The following is a 20,756-nucleotide window of genomic DNA, read 5'->3' on the forward strand; positions in this document are numbered from 1 at the left end:
TGTCAGATCAGCGACACCCCAAGTGTCTTATTTGTAGTACTGTCTAATGAAGCCACGAAACCATCAAGATTGCAGGAAAGCTTCCATAAAAGATGAACGAAGCATTTGAAAAACATTGCACACTCAAGTCATTTGGATGAATTTTTGCTTTAAGTCGACGACAGCTTAGGAAACAAGACTGAACTTCTACATGGAGACGTGGCATACCTCGCTGATCTGTATGACAAAACGACCATTCCAAATATGAAACTGTAGGGTGAAAATTTCAATTTAATCCAGGCAAAAAATGCAGTGTTCATTTGAGTGAAAATTGGAAATATAAAAGCAAAACATTGGGAAAAGAATGTTCCCAGTTTTCCTGAATAAACCATTTGACATGAGAACAGAATTAGGCCATTTGGCCTATCGAGTCTGCTCCATCATTCAATCATGGCTGACCATTTTTATCCCCCATCCTCAGCACCACTTCACACACTTTTTCCTGAACCATTAATGCTATGTCCAATCAAGAACAATTCAAGCTCTGCCTTAAATACATTCAACAGCCTGACCTCCACAGTTGCTTGTGGTAACAATTCCACAAATACACCACCCTGTGGCTAAAGAAATTTCTCCACATCTCTATTTTACTGTAGATTCCGGACTACAGAGCGCACCTGATTAAAAGCCGCTGGCTCTAATTTTAGAAATAAAATCAATTTTTTAATTGTAAAGGCCGCACCGGATTTTCGGCCGCAGGTGTCCCACGTTGTAATATGAGATATTTACACAGAAAGATATTACACGTGAGGATTTTTTAACTTTTAATTAAATCCATATGGTAACAAACAAATATATATTGCAAATGCTTTTTTTCGAACCGTGCCTGTAATACGGCTACTTTTAAATATACATACGTATCGGTAACACAAATTACGTTGCATATACTTTTTTACTGAACAGCACGAACAACATTCCAATATCTCCTAGCGACTGGTAAAAATATATATACTGCAGCCTACCAGGAAAAGTTATTGATCGCCTTTAACTTAAAAGCAGCGTTTTCGCTCGGGTCTGATGAGCTCGCGTAACGCGATCGGGTCTAATCGGGTCTGATGTGCTCGGGTCTGACGCGCTCGCGTAATGCCCCCACCTTCCTGTATATCGCAAACCGGTATCCCACAAGTCGTGGCGAAACCGGGTGTGACGTCATAGCATCCCGCGATGTAGTACAGAAAACAAATATAGTTAAAACACTTCTAACTTTAACTAACAAATGAATTACTAAGCGAAAATATTATAAACTAAGTAACTGCCATAAAGGCAGCACAATGCTTTTCTTCGAGTGTTTTCCATGTTGATGAGGGTGAGTACAAATGACTGATTTACAATAATTTAATTGTGAAAGTGCGCTTGATTTATCGTTCAATTTCATTGGACCTCTGTGAACTACTCATCAATTTTATTGGTCTACTGTTACGAGGCAAAATGTTTACGAGGCGGCATGAAAAAAAACCATGTATTAGCCGCTCTGGATTAAAGGCCGCAGAGTTCAAAGCTGTTCAAAATGTGGGGGAAAAGTAGCGGCTTATAATCCAGAATCTACGGTAATTGCACACCCCCTATACTGAGGCCGTGCCTACTTGACCTAGACTCCCCTACCACGGGAAACATCCTTTCCGCATCTCCCATGTCTAGGCCTTTCAACATTTGAAAGGTTTCAGTGAGATACCCCCTTCGGCCTTCTAAATTCCAGCGAGTACAGACCCAGAGCCATCAAATGTTCCTCATCTAACCCTTTCATTTCCGGAATCATCCTCGTGAAACTCCTCTGAACCCTCACCAATGCCAGCACATCTCTTCACAGATGAGGAGTCCACAATTCTCAAGGTGAGGCCTCACCAGTGCCTTATAAAGCCTCAGCATCACATCTTTGCTCTTGTATTCTAGACCTCTTGAAATGAATGCTAACACTGCATTTGCCTTCCTCACCACCGACTTAACCTGCAAGTTAACCTTTAGGGTGTTCTGCACAAGGACTCCCAAGTCCCTCTGCATCTCAGGTTTTTGGATTTTCTCCCCATTTAGAAAATAGTCTGCACATTTATTTCTACTACCAAAGTGCTTGACCCTGCATTTTCCTACATTGTATTTAATTTGCCACTTTCTTGCCCATTCTCCTGATCTGTCAATGTCCTTCTGTTTGCTCAACGCTACCTACTCCCCCACCAATCTTCATAACACTTGCAAACTTAGCAACAAAGCCAACTATTCCATCATCTAAATTATTGATCTATGGCATAAAGTAAGTGGCCCCAACACCGACACTGCAGAACACCACTAGTCACTAGCAGCCAATCAGAAAAGGATCCTTATATTCCCACTCACTGCCTCCTACCAATCAGCTAATGCTCCAACCATGCCAGTAACTTTCTTGTAATAGCATGGTAAGCAGCCTCATGTGTGGCACTTCTGAAAATCCAAATATACAACATCCCTGCATCCCGTTTATCTATCTTATTAGTAATCTCCTCAAAGAATTCCATCATGTTTGTCGGGCAAAATTTTCCCTTAAGGAAACCATGTTGACTTTGCCTTATCTTATCCTGTGTCACCACCTACTCTATAACTTTATCCTCAACAATTGACTCCAACATCTTCCCAGATACTGAGGTCAGGCTAACTGGTATGTGATTTCCTTTCTTAGAATGGAGTGACATTTGCAATTTTTCAGTCCTCTGGCACCATCCCACAGTCTAATGATTTTTGAAAGATTACAAATGCTGCCACAATCTCTACCACTACCTCTTTCAGAACCCAAGGGTGCAGCTCACCTGGTTCGGATGACAAATGTAACCTTAAGGCTTTCAGCTTTTTGAGCATCTTCTCCCTTGTAATAGTAACTTCACTCACTTCTCTTTCCTCACACCTTTCAAATCTGGCACACTGCTAGTGTCTTCCACAGTGAAGAGTGAGGCAAAATATCATTTAGTTCATCTGCCATCTCCTTGCCCCCTATTAATATTTCTCCAGCCTTATCCTATATCTACCGTAGATTCCGGACTACAAAGCGCACCTGATTAAAAGCCGCTGGCTCTAATTTTAGAAAGAAAATCAATTTTTTACTTGTACAGGCCGCACCGGATTTTCGGCCGCAGGTGTCCCACGTTGTAATATGAGATATTTACACAGAAAGATATTACACGTGAGGATTTTTTAACTTTTAATTAAATCCATATGGTAACATAAACAAATACATATTGCAAATGCTTTTTTTTGAACCGTGCCTGTAACGCGGCTACTTTTAAATATACGTTGCGTATACTTTTTTACTGAACAACATTCCAATATCTCCTAACGACTGGTAAAAAATATATATACTGCAGCCTACCAGGAAAAGTTATTGATCGCCTTTAACTTAAAAGCAGCGTTAGCTCAGATCAAAAGCCGCTCGCGTAATGCCGCTCCCCCCCGCCGTCCCGTTTATCGCAAACGGCATTTTTCCCACAAGACGCGGCGAAACCGGGTGTGACGTCATAGCATCCCGCGATGTAGTACAGAAAAAAAAATAGTTAAAACTCTTCTAACTTTAACTAGAAAATGAATTACTAAGCGAAAATATTATAAACTAAATAACTGCCATAAAGGCAGCACAATGCTTTTCTTCGAGTGTTTTCCATGTTGATGAGGGTGAGTACAAATGACTGTTTACAATAATTTAATTGTGAAAGTGCGCTTGATTTATCGTACAATTTCATTGGACCTCTGTGAACTACTCATCAATTTTATTGGTCTACTGTTACGAGGCAAAATGTTTTTGGCGGCATGAAAAAAATCATGTATTAGCCGCTCCGTATTAAAGGCCGCAGAGTTCAAAGCTGTTCAAAATGTGGGAAAAAAGTAGCGGCTTAAAATCCGGAATCTACGGTACTCTCATCTCGCTTTTATATTTTTTTACATACTTGAAAAAGTTTTGACTATCCACTTCAATATTGTTTGCTCGCTTGCCTTCATATTTCATCTTTTCCCTCCTAATGATTCTTTAGTTGCTCTCTGTATGGTTTCAAAAACTTCCCAATACTCTATCTTCCTGCTAATTTTTGCTTTGTTGTATGCTCTCTCTTTAGATTTGACTTCAGCTTTGACACTTCCCTTGTGAGCCACGGTTGTACTATTTTGCCATTTGAGTATTTCTTCAATTCTCGAATGCATTTATCCTGCACCTTCTTCATTTTTCCCAGAAACGCACACCACTGCTGCCAATTTACTTTGGCCAACTCCTCTCTAAAACCACTGCAAATTCCTTTACTCCACTGAAACACTGCTACATCAAACTTTATGTTCTCCTTATCAAATTTCAAGTTGAACTCAATTATATTGTGATCATTGTCTTTTTGGGGTTCTTCTTCCTTAAACTCCCTGATCGCCTCCAGTTCATTACATTACACCAAATCCAGTAAAGCTGATACCCTAGTAGGCTCAATGACAAACTACTCCAAAAAGCCATCTCATAGGCACTCAACATACTCACTCTTCAGATCCATTACCAGCCTGATTTTCCCAATTGACCTGCATGTTAAAATCTCCGATGACCATCATAACATTGCCCTTTTGACAAACCGTTTCTATTTCTCGTTGTAACCTGTGGTCGGGTCCACATCCCAGCTACTGTTGGGAGGCCTGTTTAAAACTGCCATCAGGATCCTTTTACCCTTGCAGTTTCTCAACTCAACCCACAAGGATTCAACATCTTCCAATCCTATGTCACATCTTTTTACTGATTTGATGACGTTCTTTACCAGTAGAGCCACACCACTCCTTTGTTTACCTTTCTATCCCTCCAATACAACGTGTAACCTTGGACATTCAGCTCCCAACTACAACCATTCTTCAGCCACGATTCAGTGATGGTCACAACATCATACTTGACCATCTGTAATAGTGCAACAAGATCATCCACCTAACAACACACACAAAATACTGGTGGAACACAGCAGGCCAGGCAGCATCTATAAGGAGAAGCACTGTCGATGTTTCGGGCTGAGACCCTTCGTCAGGACTAACTGAAAGGAAAGATAGTAAGAGATTTGAAAGTAGTGGGGGGAGGGGAAAATGCGAAATGATAGGAGAAGACTGGAGGGGGTGGGATGAAGCTAAGAGCTGGAAAGGTGATTGGTGAAAGTGAACAGAGCTGGAGAAGGGAAAGGATCATGGGACGGGAGGCCTCGGGAGAAGGGGGGGGGGGGGGGGAAGCACCAGAAGGAGATGGAGATCAGGCAAACAACTAAATATGTCAGGGATGGGGTAAGAAGGTGTGGAGGGGCATTAACGGAAGTTAGAGAAGTCAATGTTCATGCCATCAGGTTGGAGGCTACCCAGCCGGTATATAAGGTGTTGTTCCTCCACCCTGAGTTTGGATTCATTTTGACAGTGGAGGAGGCCATGGATAGACATATCAGAATGGGACGTGGAATTAAAATGTGTGGCCACTGGGAGATCCTGATTTCTCTGGCGGACCGAGCGTAGGTGTTCAGCGAAACGGTCTCCCAGTCTGCATCGGGTCTCAACAATGTATAAAAGGCCACACCGGGAGCACCAGACACAGTATACCACACCAGCCGACTCACAGGTGAAGTGTCACCTCACCTGGAAGGGCTGACTGGGGCCCTGAATGGTGGTGAGGGAGGAAGTGTAAGGGCAGGTGTAGCACTTGATCCACGTACAAGGGTAAGTGCCAGGAGGGAGATCGGTGGGAAGGGTTTGGGGGGGGGGGGGGAAACGAGTGGACAAGGGAGTCGCGTAGGGTGCAATCCCTGCGGAAAGCAGAAAGGGGGGGAGGGGAAGATGTGCTTGGTAGTGTGATCCCATTGGAGGTGGAGGAAGTTATGGAGAATTATACGTTGGACCTGGAGGCTGGTGGGGAGGTAGGTGAGGACAAGGTGAACCCTATCCAAGTGGGGTGGCGGGCGGATGGGGTGAGGGCAAATGTGCAGGAAATGGGAGAGATGCGTTTGCGAGCAGAGCTGATGGTGGAAGAAGGGAAGCCCCTTTGTTTATAAAAGGAAGACATCTCCTTCGTCCTGGAATGAAAAGCCTCATCCTGAGAGCAGATGCGGTGGAGACGGAGGAATTGTAAGAAGGGGATAGCATTTTTGCAAGAGACAGGGTGGGAAGAGGAATAGTCCAGGTAGCTGTGAGAGTCTGTAGGCTTATAGTAGATATCAGTAGATAAGCCATCTCCAGAGATGGAGACAGAAAGATCAAGAAAGGGGAGGGAGGTGTCGGAAATGGACCAGGGAAATTTGAGGGCAGGGCGAAAGTTGGAGGCAAAGTTAATGAAGTCAACGAGCTCAGCATGCGTGCAGGAGGCAGCGTCAATGCAGTCGTCGATGTAGCAAAGGAAAAGAGGGGGACGGATACCCGTATAGACTTGGAAATGGACTGTTGCACAAAGCCAACAAAAAGGCAGGCATAGCTGGGACCCATACGGGTGCCCATGGCTTACACCCTTGGTTTGTAGGAAGCGGGAGGAGCCAAAGGAGAAATTATTGAGAGTAAGAACTAATTCCGCTAGACGGAGGAGAGTGGTGGTAGAGGGGGATTGGTTAGGTCTGGAATCCAAAAATAAGTGAAGAGCTTCGAGACCGTCCAGGTGGGGGATGGAGGTATATAGGGACTGGATGTCCATGGTGAAAATAAGGTGGTGGGGGCCAGGGAACTTAAAATCATTGAAAAAATTCAAAGCGTGGGAAGAAATTGAACAAGGGGGGATAAGACAGTGTCAAGGTATGCAGAAATGAGTTCGGTGGGGCAGGAGCAAGCTGAGACAATAGGTCTACCTGGACAGGCAGGTTTGTGGATCTTGGGTAGGATCATCCACCTTATTTCTTATAGACCATTAAACCATAAGACATAGGAGCAGAATTAGGTCATCTGGCCCATTGAGTCTGCTCCACCATTCAACCATGGCTGATCTTTTTTTCTATCTCCTCAACCCCAGTTCCCGGCCTTCTCCCCATAACCTCTGATATTACGTCCCATCAAGAACCTATGAATCCCTGCCTTAAATACACCCAACAACCTGGCCTCCATAGCTGCATGTTGCAACAAATTCCACAAATTCAGTGCCCTCTGGCTAGAGAAATTTCTCCACATCTCTGTTTTGAAAGGGCACCTCTCTATTCTGAGGCTGTGCTCTCTTGTCCTGGACTCTCCTACCATGGGAAACATCATTTCCACATCTACTCTGTCAAGGCCTTTCAACATTCAAAAGGTTTCAATGAGATCCCCCCCTCATCCTTCTGAATTCCAGCAAGTATGGACCAACAGCCATCAAATGTTCCTTGTATGATAACCCTTTCATTCCTGGAATCATCCTTGTGAACCTCCTCTGGACCCTCTCCAATGCCAGCACATCTTCTCATACTCCATGCATCGAGATATAACACTGAGTACTATATTTGCTACCTTTTTTGAATCTGCATCCCTAATGCACTGATAATGCACCCTGCTGGCTGCAATTTTGTCCTATCATCTGCCTGCTCTTCCAGCTTTTTTACCATCCGTCTGATCCTGAGTCCTTTCACTTTGGTTTCTGCCCCCTGTCAAATCAGTTCAAACCTGCCTGTGAGAATATTGGTCACCGTCGGTTCAGTGCAACCCATCACTTTGGTGCAGGTCATACCTCCCCCAGGAGAGATCCCAATGATCCAAGAACTGAAGCCCCGCTCCCTGCACTAGTTTCTCAGCCACGCATTTATCTGCCAAATCATCCTGTTTCTACCTCACTGGCATGGTTAGCAATCCAAAAATTACTACTACGGAGGTCCTGCTGCTCATCTTTCTGCTGAGCTCTCGAACTCCTCCATTCAGGACCTCCTTGCTTTTCCTTCCTATGTCATTAGTACCAATATGTACCAAGACATCTAGCTGCTCTCCGCCCCTCCAAAATGCTGTGAATGTGATCCGTGACGTCCCTGACCCTGGCACCTGGAAGGCAACATTCTTTTTGAGTGATGCATTCACATCCAAAAAATTTCCTGTCTGTTCCTCTGACTACAGATGAACTTAGAGTGTGTGTGGAACTATGACATTGTGGCCATTACAAAGACTTGGATGTCTCAGGAGCAGGAATGCCTGCTGAGTGTGCTAGGCTTTAGACGTTTCAAAAAGAACAGCGAGGGAGACAAAAGAGATGGGAGCGTAGCATTGATGAAAGTCATGGAGTGATGGTCTCCCGAGTCAGTGTGGGTGGAAGTCAGCAACAAGAAAGAAGCAATAACTCTACGGGATGTTTTTTTAATATATAGACCCCCCCCCCCCCCCAACAGTAACAGGGATATCGAGGAGCAGTCAGGGAGGCAGATTCTGAAACAGAGCAATAATAATCAGTTTGTTGTGATGGGAGATTTTAAACTTTCCTAATACTGATTGGCATCTCCTTAGCGCAAGGGGTTTAGATGGGATGGACTTTGTTAGGGGTGTTCAGGAAGGGTTTCTGACACAATATGTAGATATGCCGACTAGAGGAGAGGCTGTACTTTATCTGGTATTGGGAAATGAACCTGGTCAGGTGCCAGATCTCTCAGTGGAAGGTCATGACCACAACTTTATCTTCTTCACTGTGGCACTGGAGAGGGATAGGAGCAATTTGGGAAAACATTTAATTGGGGTAGGGGGAAATGTGATGAGATTAGGCAGGAACTTGGGAGCAGATGTTCAGGAAAATGCACATCAGAAATGTGGCAAATGTTTAGAGAACATTTGCATGGAGTTCTGCATAGGTATGTTCCTTTGAGGCAGGGAGAGGATAGTAGGGTTAAAGAACCATGGTGTGCAAAGAATGTAGAAAATCTAGTAAGAAGAAAAAAAGCTTACGAAAGGTTCAAGAAACTAGGTACTGTTAGAGGTCTAGAAAATTACAAGGTTGCCAGGAAGGAGCTTAAGAATGAAATTAGGAGAGCCAGAAGGTGCCACAAGAAGGCCTTGGTGAGCAGGATTAAGGAAAGCCCTAAGGGATTCTACATGTATGTGAAGTGCAAGAGAATGAGCCGTGTGAGAATAGGACCAATCAGGTGTGATTGTGGAAATGTGTGCATGGAGTCGGAGGTGGTAGCAGAGGTACTTAATGAATGTCTTGTTTCAGTGTTCACCAGGGGAAAAGACCTTGGTAATTGTGGGGATGACTTACAGTGGACTGAAACACTTGAGCATATAGACATTAAGAAAGAGGATGTGCTGGAGTTTTTGAAAACCACTGTTAGATATGTCACTAGGACCAGATGAGATATCCCAGGCTACTATGGGAAGCGAGAGAGGAGATTGCTGAGCCTCTTGCAATGAAGATTGCATCTCAATATCACCAAGACCAAGGAGATGGTGGTGGACTTTAGGAGATCTAGGCCTCATATGGAGCCAGTGATCATTAATGGAGAATGTGTGGAGCAGGTTAAGACCTACAAGTATCTGGGAGTACAGTTAGACGAGAAGCTAGACTGGACTGCCAACACAGATGCCTTGTGCAGGAAGGCACAGAGTCGACTGTACTTCCTAAGAAGGTCGGCGTCATTCAATGTCTGTAGTGAGATGCTGAAGATGTTCTATAGGTCAGTTGTGGAGAGCGCCCTCTTCTTTGTGGTGGCGTGTTGGGGAGGAAGCATTAAGAAGAGGGACGCCTCACGTCTTAATAAGCTGGTAAGGAAGGCGGGCTCTGTCGTGGACAAAGTACTGGAGAGTTTAACATCGGTAGCTGAGCGAAGGGCGCTGAGTAGGCTATGGTCAATTATGGATAACTCTGAACATCCTCTACATAGCACCATCCAGAGACAGAGAAGCAGTTTCAGCGACAGGTTACTATCGATGCAATGCTCCTCAGACAGGATGAAGAGGTCAATACTCCCCAATGCCATTAGGCTTTACAATTCTACCGCCAGGACTTAAGAACTTTTTAAAAGCTATTATTAATGCTTTTTGAGATAGTGATTTAGATGCATATCATATTTTTTTTACTGAGTTAAGTATTGTATGTAAGTAGTTTTGCTACAACAAGTGTATGGGACATTGGAAAAAAAAGTTGAATTTCCCCATGGGGATGAATAAAGTATCTATCTATCTATCTATCTATCATCATCAATAGGTATGGAAGAAGTGCCGGAGGATTGGAGGGTTGCAAATGTTGTTCCCTTGTTGAAGGAAGGGAGTAGAGATAACCCAGGAAATTATAGACCAGTGAGTCTGACTGCAGTGGTGGGCAAGTTGTTGGATAAAATTCTGAAAGGCAGGATTTAGGAACATTAGGAGAGAAATAATCTGACTAGGAATAATCAGCATGGCTTTGTCAAGGGCAGGTCATGTTTTACAAGCCAGATTGAGTTATTTGAGGACGTAACAAAATGTAAGGCATATGATAAGGTTCCCCATGCAAGGCTCCTTCAGGAAGTAAGGAAATATGGGATCCAAGGAGACCTTGCTATGTGGATCCAGAATTGGTTCATCCACAGAAGGCAAAGGGTGGTTGTAGATGGTTTGTATTCTTCATGGAGGTCGGTGAGCATTGGTATTCCGCAGGGATCTGTTCTGGGAACCCCTCCTCTTTGTGATTTTTTTATAAATGACCTGGATGAAGAAGTAGAAGGGTGGGTTAGTAAGTTTGCTGAAGACACAAAGGTTGGGGGTGTTAGGAATAGTCTGAAGGGTTGCCAGAGGTTACAGCGGGATATCAATAGGATGCAGAACTGGGCTGAGAAATGGCAGATGGACTTCAGCCCAGATGAGTGTGAAACGGTTCATTTTGGTAGGTCAAATTTGAGGACAGAATATAATATTAATGGTAAGACTTGGAAGTATGGAGGGTCTGAGAGATCCTGGGGTCCATGTCCACAGGACACTCAAAGCTGCTGCGCAGGTTGACAGTGTTGTTAGGAAGACATATGGTGTGCTGGCATTCATCAACCGTGGGATTAAGTTCAAGAGCCGTGAGGTAATGTGTTACGTACCCGTGACACGTGATAGTGGTGTACTTGTCACGTGACAGGGGTTGAAGCTATACTGGACTTGAGGTAATGATCTTGTGATGGTGGAGTGACGTCATTTTCCCGCCAGTAGAGGTCATGTGACAGGTGTTTTTTTTGTGTGTGTTTTTTTTTACACAGGGCATAAAAGGAGGACCCCTCCCTGTGAGGAGGGGCAGTTCATGGCTGGATTTGCCATGTTGACTTCATGCCACTGCGTGATTTAATGGTATGACGCAGTTTAGTTGAAAGATGAAGTTTTATCTAATGCCTAAAGTTTAAAAGGTCATTGCCAGCAGTTTCTTTATAATACTGCTAGTTGAGAATCAGTGGAGAGTGAAGATTGGAGTTCGGGAGTTAAAAGATCGAGGAATGTCGATCTCGATGGTGAAACAGGTTCTACCTTGTCTGATCCTCATTCGGAAGGAATTCGTTGACTGTCCCCGTGTTAATCCCTGTGAATAGCAGAAAGGATTGGGAACAGTTTTGTAAAGGAAAGGTCAGTGCCTTTAAGCCGTTTCATTCTTCCTAAATTCTTCGTGGGAAAAGTTCGATTTGGAACTGAAGCAAGACGACGTGAAAGAGAATTTAAATCGTTTAAAAAGTCTCTCCCTTAAATGGACTGTAAGCATTTTGAACTTTTGCATTACTACTTTTAAGAACTGTTTAAGCTTCCTTGCTTTAAGAACTGTTTAAGCTGCCACACAGCAGCTGATTTCCGGTTACGTGAGTGGTTTGTTTACTTTTGGGGGTTTGTTTTTCAGTGTTTAATAAACTTGTTAATTGTTATAAAAACCCCTGTCTCACTCATATATTTATTGTTGCTTGAATCCGTAACAAATGTCACAGCTATATAAGACCTTGGTCAGACCCCCTTGGAGTACTGTCTTCAGTTTGGTCACCTCACGACAGGAAGGATGTGGATACTATAGAGAGAGTGCAGAGAAGATTTACAAAGACATTGCCTGGATTGGAGGGCACAACTTATGATAATAGGTTGAGTGAACTTGGCCTTTTTTCCTTGGTGCGACAGAGGATGAGAGGTGACCTGATAGAGGTGTATAAAACGATGAGAAGCGTTGATCATGTGGATAGCCAGAGGCTTTTTCCCAGGGCAGAAATGGCTAACACGAGGGGGCATAGCTTTAAGATGCTTGGAAGTAGGTTCAAGGGGGATGTCAGAGGTAAGCTTTACACACAGAGTGGTGGGTGTATGGAATGCACTGCCAGTGAAGGTGGTAGAGGCTGACACAAGAGGGTCTTTTAAGAGAATCCTATATAGGAACACAGAGTTTAGAAAAACAGTGGACATTCCAGTAAGAAATTCTAGGCAGCTTCTAGAGTAGGTTGCATGGTCACCACAACATTGTGGGCCAAATAGCCTATAATATGCTGTAGATTTCTATGTTTTACTGAGCCCCCTATCACTACTGCACCACTCTTCTTGCTTCCCTTCTGCACCACGGACCCATGCTCAGTGCCAGTAACCCAGTCTCTGTGGCATTCCTCTGGGAGGGCATCGCTTACAACAGTATCCAAAATGGTATATTTATATTGAGGAAAATGGACACAAGCGTGCTCTGTGCTGCCTATTCACCTTTCCATTCCTCCTGACAGTCACCCAGCTACTCACCTCCTGCAACTTCGGGGTGACTACTGCCCTGTGACTCTGATCGATGATCTTCTCACTCTCCCGTACAAGCCGAAGGTCATCCAGCTGCTGCTCCAGATCCCCAACATGGTCTTCAAGGAGCTGCAGCTGAATGCACTTCATGCAGCTGTAATTCTCAGTGAGATTCTGGGTCTCCCAGTACGCCAACATCCGGCATGAAGAACACACAACGGCCATTTACTACACTAGGTACAGCAAGAGAAAAAAAGGAAACCTAACAGAAACTTACCCAAAGCCAACACTGGAGCCAAAGCCTCCTCTGAGCCAAAGCATGACACTCCTACTCTCAACAATGACCGCCCCACTTACCCCTTCTGTACTTTTATTTAATTCACTGTGCTCTGCACCCACCGGAATGAGCCTGAACACCCACGAAGCTCTCCTTTTAAACAAGCTTCATCGACCTGTGAGAAACCTCCTCACCGTGCTCTGCTTCTGCCACTGATTGGGCCGCCAGAATGAACCAGAATGCTCATGAAGCTCTCCTTCTAAACAAGCATCATCGACCTGTGAGAAACTTTGTCGCTGTGCTCTGCTACCACTGCTGATTGGGCTGTCGGAATGAACCCAAATGACCACGAAGCTCTCCTTTTAAACAAGCATCGTCCTGTGAGAAACCTCCTCATTGTGCTCTGCTATCACCGTTGACTGGGCCACCATAATGAGCCTGAACGCCCGCAAAGCCTTCCTTTTAAACAAGCGTCACCAACCATGGCACTCTTTCACAGACGATTATCTGCAAGAGTACTGCTACACCAGCAGTCACTGAAGGATTTTCAGAATCAATTCAAGGATTCAAATAATCTGGAAATTCCATACTGGGTAATTAACCCATTGCTTTGCAAGGTGGAAGAGTGGGAAGAGAGCTTGTAAGAAGAAATTATTGAAATTCAGAATGATGAAGCAGCAAAAAATGCCAGCTTTTGTGGTACATGGCTACACTTTCATACAAAATTTCCTGGTCTTTGGAGAAGAGCCAAACTGTTCTTCATTGCACTTCCACCCTCCTACCTTGTTGAAAGAGCCTTCAGTGCAGTGAACCACATACTCACAAAAAAAACAGAAACCACTTGGACATTGGGACTTCAGGCTTTTGCTGTCACAACTTGAACCAGACATTCCAACTCTTGCGAAAAACCATCAAGCTCAATGATCACTTTGATATCAAAGCTGCTGTACAGCGCACAGGTACTGTGTAAGCTAGGCTTAAAGACAAATAAAAATTTAAAGCAGAACCATTTTCCTCATGTTAGCAGATGGCAGACATGGTTTTACACTATGGGGGAGGGAAGGAGGTGGAAAATACAGTCGGCCCTCCTTATTCACGAATTCCGCATGCGCGAATCGCAAAAACCCGGAAGTGCTCTTCCAGCACTTGTTGTTCAAGCACGTACAGACTTTTTTTTGTCATTATTCCCTAAACAATGCAGTATAACAACCATTTTACATAGCATTTACATTGTATTAGGTATTATAAGTAATCTAGAGATGATTTAAAGTATACAGGAGGATGTGCATGGGTTATCGTGGATTGGGATCGAAAAAAAACAGAAGATCTCTTACTAAGTAAGTCGGAACAGGTACATCCAGTAATATTTAGCGTCAGTTAGTCAAACGTTTGTCTTAGTATATAGTATATATTTTACCTTTCTATGCATATAAAACACTTAAGAACGTATATTTCAGCACCGGGCTCGGGAACAGAAGTTCTCAGGACTCGGGACAGACCACTCCCGAGTGCGCTCTCCACTGTGCCAGGGTGATGTGGAGGATCAAAAACCCCAAACCCCAATAATTAAACCACTGCGTTGCTTAGTAATAATTGTAGCTTTCATCAGGGCAGAGCCTTTCTCACTTTATCCTTTAAAATTGTTCTGATCGTTGACCGACGTAGCCTAACACTTTTCCAATGACCGATGGCGTTTCACCCCTTTCTGATCGCTTTATTATTTCCACTTTATTTTCAATTGTGATCGTAGTTATTTTCACGAACAGGAACACTGCGGATTCAGATCTCTATCGCCAGGTCCTAATGTCCACTGCGCTGAGACAGGTTAAATAAGGTCTGGGGTTCCGCTGGGTCCTAAGGTCCACCACATTGAGACAGGTTGAATAAGGGACTTGAGCATCCGCAAGGGGTCCCGGAACCAATCCCCCACGGATAAGGAGGGCCAACTGTATATTGTGCCTAAGAGGGGCATTGGCAAGTATGAAGGTGCTTTTGAGGGGACATTGCCAAGTAGGTGGTGCTTGGGGGGGGGGGGGGGGGGGTTAGGCTAAGAAAGGTTGGGAAACTGATTTAACATATACATTCACAGATTTTTTTATTATTATGTATTGCATTATATGCTGCCTCAAAAACAACAAATTTCACAAAACATGCTGATGATATTAAACCCAATTCTGATTGTCAATACCTTCAAATTCTTCAAAAGTTCCTAACTTGTAGTAGTGAAATCATTTCATTTTCACTCTCAGATGTTTCTGGCATCTTTAAACCTGAATGTTGGAAACCACAATGAGCAAAGCAGTTCTGAATTGTCTTACTACTCCTTTCTTTCAACAATCAGTGACAAAAATCACTGCTTTTTGAACACAAACATACAAAAGTAATACTATATAAAAACTTCGTTTTAAGCACTGTGTAGATCCTAATGACCACACATGTGCACGTGACTGATGCTGGTTAGAAACTTCTGGCACAGGCTCCTGTCCCAATTGAGCAGCAATGTCCCAAATAATCAACTGCCCCGATTAACCCATGACCCAATCCATTGTAATCTAGGTAGCAGTCTTTGTGAAGAGGATATAGAAGATGGAACTGTAAGGAGGTCACCAAGGTTGTTAGTTCCTAAATGAAGTGTTGTCTGTGGAGGAAGATAGAATTGGTCAAGAGGGCTGAAGAAAACATTTGGTCACCCTAAAGTTTAAATGAGGAAAGTGCACCTCATTTAGTCAAAGTCTCAGCAAATTTATTATCAAATTACATACATATCACCATATACTTCCTTGAGATTAATTTTCTTACAGGCATTTATAGGAAAATAAAGAAATACAGTAAAATCTACAAAAAACTATACATAAATAAAGACTGGCAAACAACCAAACTGCAAATTTAAAAACATACTGAGAACACGAGATGCAGAGCCCTTGAAAGGTTATAGAATCAGTTCAGAGTAGTGGTGACTGAAGATTTTCATGCCAGTTAAGGAGCTTGGTGGTTGCAAGGTAGTAACTGTTCCTGATGTGTGAACCTAGGGAATTTAAGTCTGAATATCAAAAAAGTAAACTGTAGGATAGTAGGATGTGGATACTAGACAGAGAGTGCAGAGGAGATTTACAAGGATGTTGCCTGGATTGGAGAGCATGCCTTATGAGAATAGGTTGAGTGAACTTGGTCTTTTCTCCTTGGAGCGATGGAGGATGAGAGGTGACCTGATAGAGGTGTATATGATGATGAGAGGCATTGATCGTGTGGATAGCCAGAGGCTTTTTCCCAGGGCTGAAATGGCTAACACAAGGGAGCACAGTTTTAAGGTGCTTGGAAGCAGGTACAAGAGGGAAGCCAGAGGCAAATTGTTCACACAAAGCATGATGGGTGTGTGGAATGCACTGCCAGTGAAGGTGGTAGAGGGGGATACAATAGAGTCTTTTAAGAGATTTTTAGATAGGTACATGGAGCTTAGAAAAAGAGGGCTATGCGGTAGGGTAATTCTAGGCAGCTTCTAGAGTAGTGTAGCGATGTACTACATACAGAGCTAGAGACGACACGCAGTCAGTAAGTCATTTCGAGACTAGTTTATTCAAACTTCGCGGCACTGGCATTTAATCCCTAGCGCCCGCCCTCTCCGGGCGGAAATGATGTCAGAGGTGCATTACCAAAGTCTCCCCCCGTGCGCTGGCTATTTGTGAGCCGGTTCGCCCGCGCAGAAAGTGGGTCGCCACAGTAGGTTACATGGTCAGCACAACTTTGTGGGCCGAAGGGCCTGTAATGTGCCGTAGATTTTCTACATTTCTAACTCTAAAAACAAAAGTTCAGAAACAGAGAGGTAAAGTTAGACATATTCAGTGTTGATGAACAACCTTGGGTCCTAATGAGGTTCAAAGGCATCATGGGAATGAGAACCAGTAAAGAGCCAAGGATTAAAAAAAATTAAAAAACAGCATGGGGGCAAGAAATTAAGGACATTTTTGAGTATAAATGGATCATTAAGAGTAGGAAAGCTGTTTCTACACCATAAAAATGATTTCCCTTTGAGCATTGACAAAAACTTAGTGTAACATCATGAAAGATCCCACTCATAGACTGTTCTTCCAATCAGGGAGGAGGTTACATAATATCCACACCAGGACCACCAGATTTCATAAAGTTACTTTCCACAAACAGTACAGCTGATCAACATCTCCACACATCTCCAACACCCACACTACTTTATCATTTCCTGTTAGAGTCATCTTAAGTACAGACACTCCTGTGCTTAATGTCACTTTATGGACATATAATCAATGTATAATAGCTGTCTTTTGTATTTATATTTATTATGCTTTTTTCCATTACTATTGTGTTCCTTATCTTACTGTGTTTTATTTTTGTGCTTCATCAGATCTAAAGTAACAATTATTTCATTCTCCTTTACATTTGTGTGCAGGAAATGACATTAAACAATCTTGAATTTTGAACCTTGAACTCCTCACCAACTGTTAAAAACATTTACTTGCAAACCAATTTAAAAGCTTAATGATTCAAATACTTGTAGGTATCAAATCTACTGTGGTAGAAATGCACCTTTAATCATCGTCATGCAAAAATCACTTTGTGACAAGTCAAGTAACTTCATGCTCCCAGACCTAATTAGCATAGTAAATTAGGCTCCAGCATAAAATACCTCTCCAATCCAACACAAATTCAGAACAATATGTTCCTGCTTATTGCAGTGAGCAGATTCCCAACCAATACTTCTCATTAGCTGACGATACAAATACTATAAATTCCAGTTAGTAGGGACACATCGGGATGCATAGATTTTGGCCAATACTGAGTCAGGCCTCCCAGCTCCACTGCCCAGCAATCCCTCCAATTTAATCCTATCCTAATCATGAAACGATTTACCTACCAATTGAACCTGGGTCACCTGTACCGTAAGGCATTGTACCATGCTGCTATGCTACCTTGTTGCCTTCCTGGACGGCACGCGTTTCCTCCCACAGTCCCTAGATGGACCAATTGGTAGATTAATTGGCCATTGTAAATTGTTCCGTGATTAGGCTTGGTTAAATTGGGGATTACTGGGCAGCATGACTTGAAGGGCCTGAAAGACTTAATGTGCACTGTATCTTAATAAATAAAATATTCTTAGGTACTTTTAAATTTCCTGGTATTCTTATCTTTCAAGGAAAAAATGCCCTTATTGTGGCCATATTTATGTTACACAATGCTCTTTCAAATATTTTTCAATGAAAAAACAGTTAACTTGATCTATTTGGCTTCAAAATAACCTTTGAGGTATGACATTTGAAACACATTTAGAAATGGGGCAAAAATCCTTCCAGCCTTCAACTTTAAGGCAATTGTACATTCTTATCCTGTTTTGTTTAAAAAGGTTTTGACTGTAAAACACTTCTAGCGCTAGATTTTTTTTTAATAACAAGCTACCAGATCAGATTATTTAGCAAAAGGTCTGCAGGAAGATTGTTCTGTGTAAGAAAAGCAACTTACAGTTTTTACATATCCAAAAAGTAACTGTTCATTACTCACAACTAAGCAATAACAACTTTTTGATACAAACAGTAAGAAAAAGACACAGCAGGTGGACATCTTTTAAACATATTACACATTAATGACTTTTTGTCAGAACCAAGAACTGTTTAAATGTTCTAATTTTGCTAGTTTGATGGAAGGTCATTTTCCTATACTGCCTGCTTTGCTGAAATTTTCCTTTTCTGTTTTTACTTCAAATTTACAACTGCAGCTTTTGCTTTACCATTAACATCTGTCCTAGTAGGGAGGGTGAAAGAGGAAGCAAAATCCTTCACTGAAATACGTCCTAGAAAACATGTTTGCAGGAAAAAAAGAGTGAAGCGTCAAAGTCACTGGCAACAACGAGATCTCTCCCACAGCGCGCAAATGCGCGGCTCTCCCCGAGAGAAAAACCTCCACTAAAATTTACGTTGTCCGCACATAAAAAATATTCGAAATTGAGATTTTTTTGAAGATATAGTCTGGAGTTAGCATTAATAAAATTCCGACGGCGATGAACCCCACAAATCAAGCGGCCCGAAAAACCCTAACTCACAGAGACATTTCAATCAGTGAATACACCGCGTGAAAAACCTGCGGATAAAGGTCGACAACTGACGGGAGACACGGGATATCTAATGTGATCCGCCCGTCAACATTTACGCGCCCTCCCGCGCCGCCGGCGTTTCCCCCACCTCATCCACTCACCCTTAACTCGTCAAAATCCGCCATCTTTCGGCTCCTCCCATTATGCACTGCGCGCGGCGGGAAGTCACGTTCCTTCGACGGGTGGCGGGCATACGCACGCGGGGGCGCGACTGTGACGGAACGCGTGTGCGCGGCGGGAAGTCACGTTCCTTCGACGGGTGGCGGACATACGCGCGCGGGGGCGCGACTGCGACGGAACCGCGTGCGCGCGCGGGGGAAAGGGAGGGATTTAGAGGAGGAAAGGATAGAGAGAATTGAATCCGTTTTGCCACCCACCCCCTCCGGTCTCCTATCATTCGGTATTTCCCATCCCCCTCCTACTTTCATAGAAACATAGAAAATAGTAGGCCATTCGGCCCGTCGAGCCTGCACCGCCATTCAGTATGATCATGGCTGATCATCCAACTCAGAACCCTGTACCTGCTTTCTCTCCATACCCCCTGATCCCTTTAGCAACAAGGGCCATATCTAACTTCCTCTTAAATATAGCCAATGAACCGGCCTCAACTGTTTCCTGTGGCAGAGAATTCCACAGATTCTCCACTCTCTGTGTGAAGAAGTTTTTCCTCATCTCGGTCCTAAAAGGCTTCCCCTTTATCCTTAAACTGTGATCCCTTGTTCTGGACTTCCCCAACATCGGAAACAATCTTCCTGCATCTAGCCTGTCCAATCCCTTTAGAATTTTATACGTTTCAATAAGATCCCCCCTCAATCTTCTAAATTCCAGTGAGTATAAGCCTAGTCGATCCAGTCTTTCTTCATATGAAAGTCCTGCCATCCCAGGAATCAATCTGGTGAACCTTCTTTGTACTCCCTCTATGGCAAGAATGTCTTTCCTCAGATTAGGGGACCAAAACAGCACACAATATTCTAGGTGCGGTCTCACCAAGGCCTTGTACAACTGCAGTAGAACCTCCCTGCTCCTGTACTCAAATCCTTTTGCTATGAATGCCAACATACCATTTGCCTTTTTCACTGCCTGCTGTACCTGCATGCCCACCTTCAATGACTGGTGTACAATGACACCCAGGTCTCGCTGCATCTCCCCTTTTCCTAATCGGCCACCGTTCAGATAATAATCTGTTTTCCTGTTCTTGCAACCAAAGTGGATAACCTCATATTTATCCACATTAAATTGCATCTGCCATGAATTTGCCCACTCACCTAACCTATCCAAGTCACCCTGCATCCTCTTTGCATCCTCCTCACAGCTAACACCGCCGCCCAGCTTCGTGTCATCCGCAAACTTGGAGACACTGCATTTAATTCCCTCATCTAAATCATTTATATATATTGTAAACAACTGGGGTCCCAGCACTGAGCCTTGCGGTACCCCGCTAATCACTGCCTGCCATTCTGAAAAGGTCCCGTTTACTCCCACTCTTTGCTTCCTGTCTGCCAACCAATTCTCTATCCACATCAATACCATACCCCCAATACCGTGTGCTTTAAGTTTGCACACTAATCTCCTGTGTGGGACCTTGTCAAAAGCCTTTTGAAAATCTAAATATACCACATCCACTGGCTCTTCCCTATCCACTCTACTAGTTACATCTTCAAAAAATTCTATAAGATTCGTCAGACATGATTTTCCTTTCACAAATCCATGCTGACTTTGTCCAACGGTTTCACCTCTTTCCAAATGTGCTGT

The 20,756-nt window shown here is 43.4% G+C and overlaps 1 protein-coding gene across 8 annotated transcripts in view; it reads right to left on the bottom strand.

Moving 5' to 3' along the window:
- Positions 1-19,214, bottom strand: part of pias2 (protein inhibitor of activated STAT, 2) — a 93,919-nt gene extending 74,705 nt beyond the window's left edge. For 7 of the 8 annotated variants that reach the window (XM_073064032.1, XM_073064029.1, XM_073064028.1 and 4 more), the window contains exon 1: positions 19,106-19,214. In XM_073064032.1, the coding sequence (XP_072920133.1) occupies positions 19,106-19,129 (24 nt within the window). In that variant the 5' untranslated portion in view covers positions 19,130-19,214. Of the gene's footprint in view, positions 1-15,077; positions 15,160-19,105 lie in introns of all 8 variants that reach the window. The other variant, XM_073064027.1, reaches the window with a different exon arrangement.
- Positions 19,215-20,756: the final 1,542 nt, after the last annotated feature.

Source organism: Hemitrygon akajei, chromosome 13, assembly GCF_048418815.1.
Source record: "Hemitrygon akajei chromosome 13, sHemAka1.3, whole genome shotgun sequence".
NCBI classification, from domain to species: domain Eukaryota; kingdom Metazoa; phylum Chordata; class Chondrichthyes; order Myliobatiformes; family Dasyatidae; genus Hemitrygon; species Hemitrygon akajei.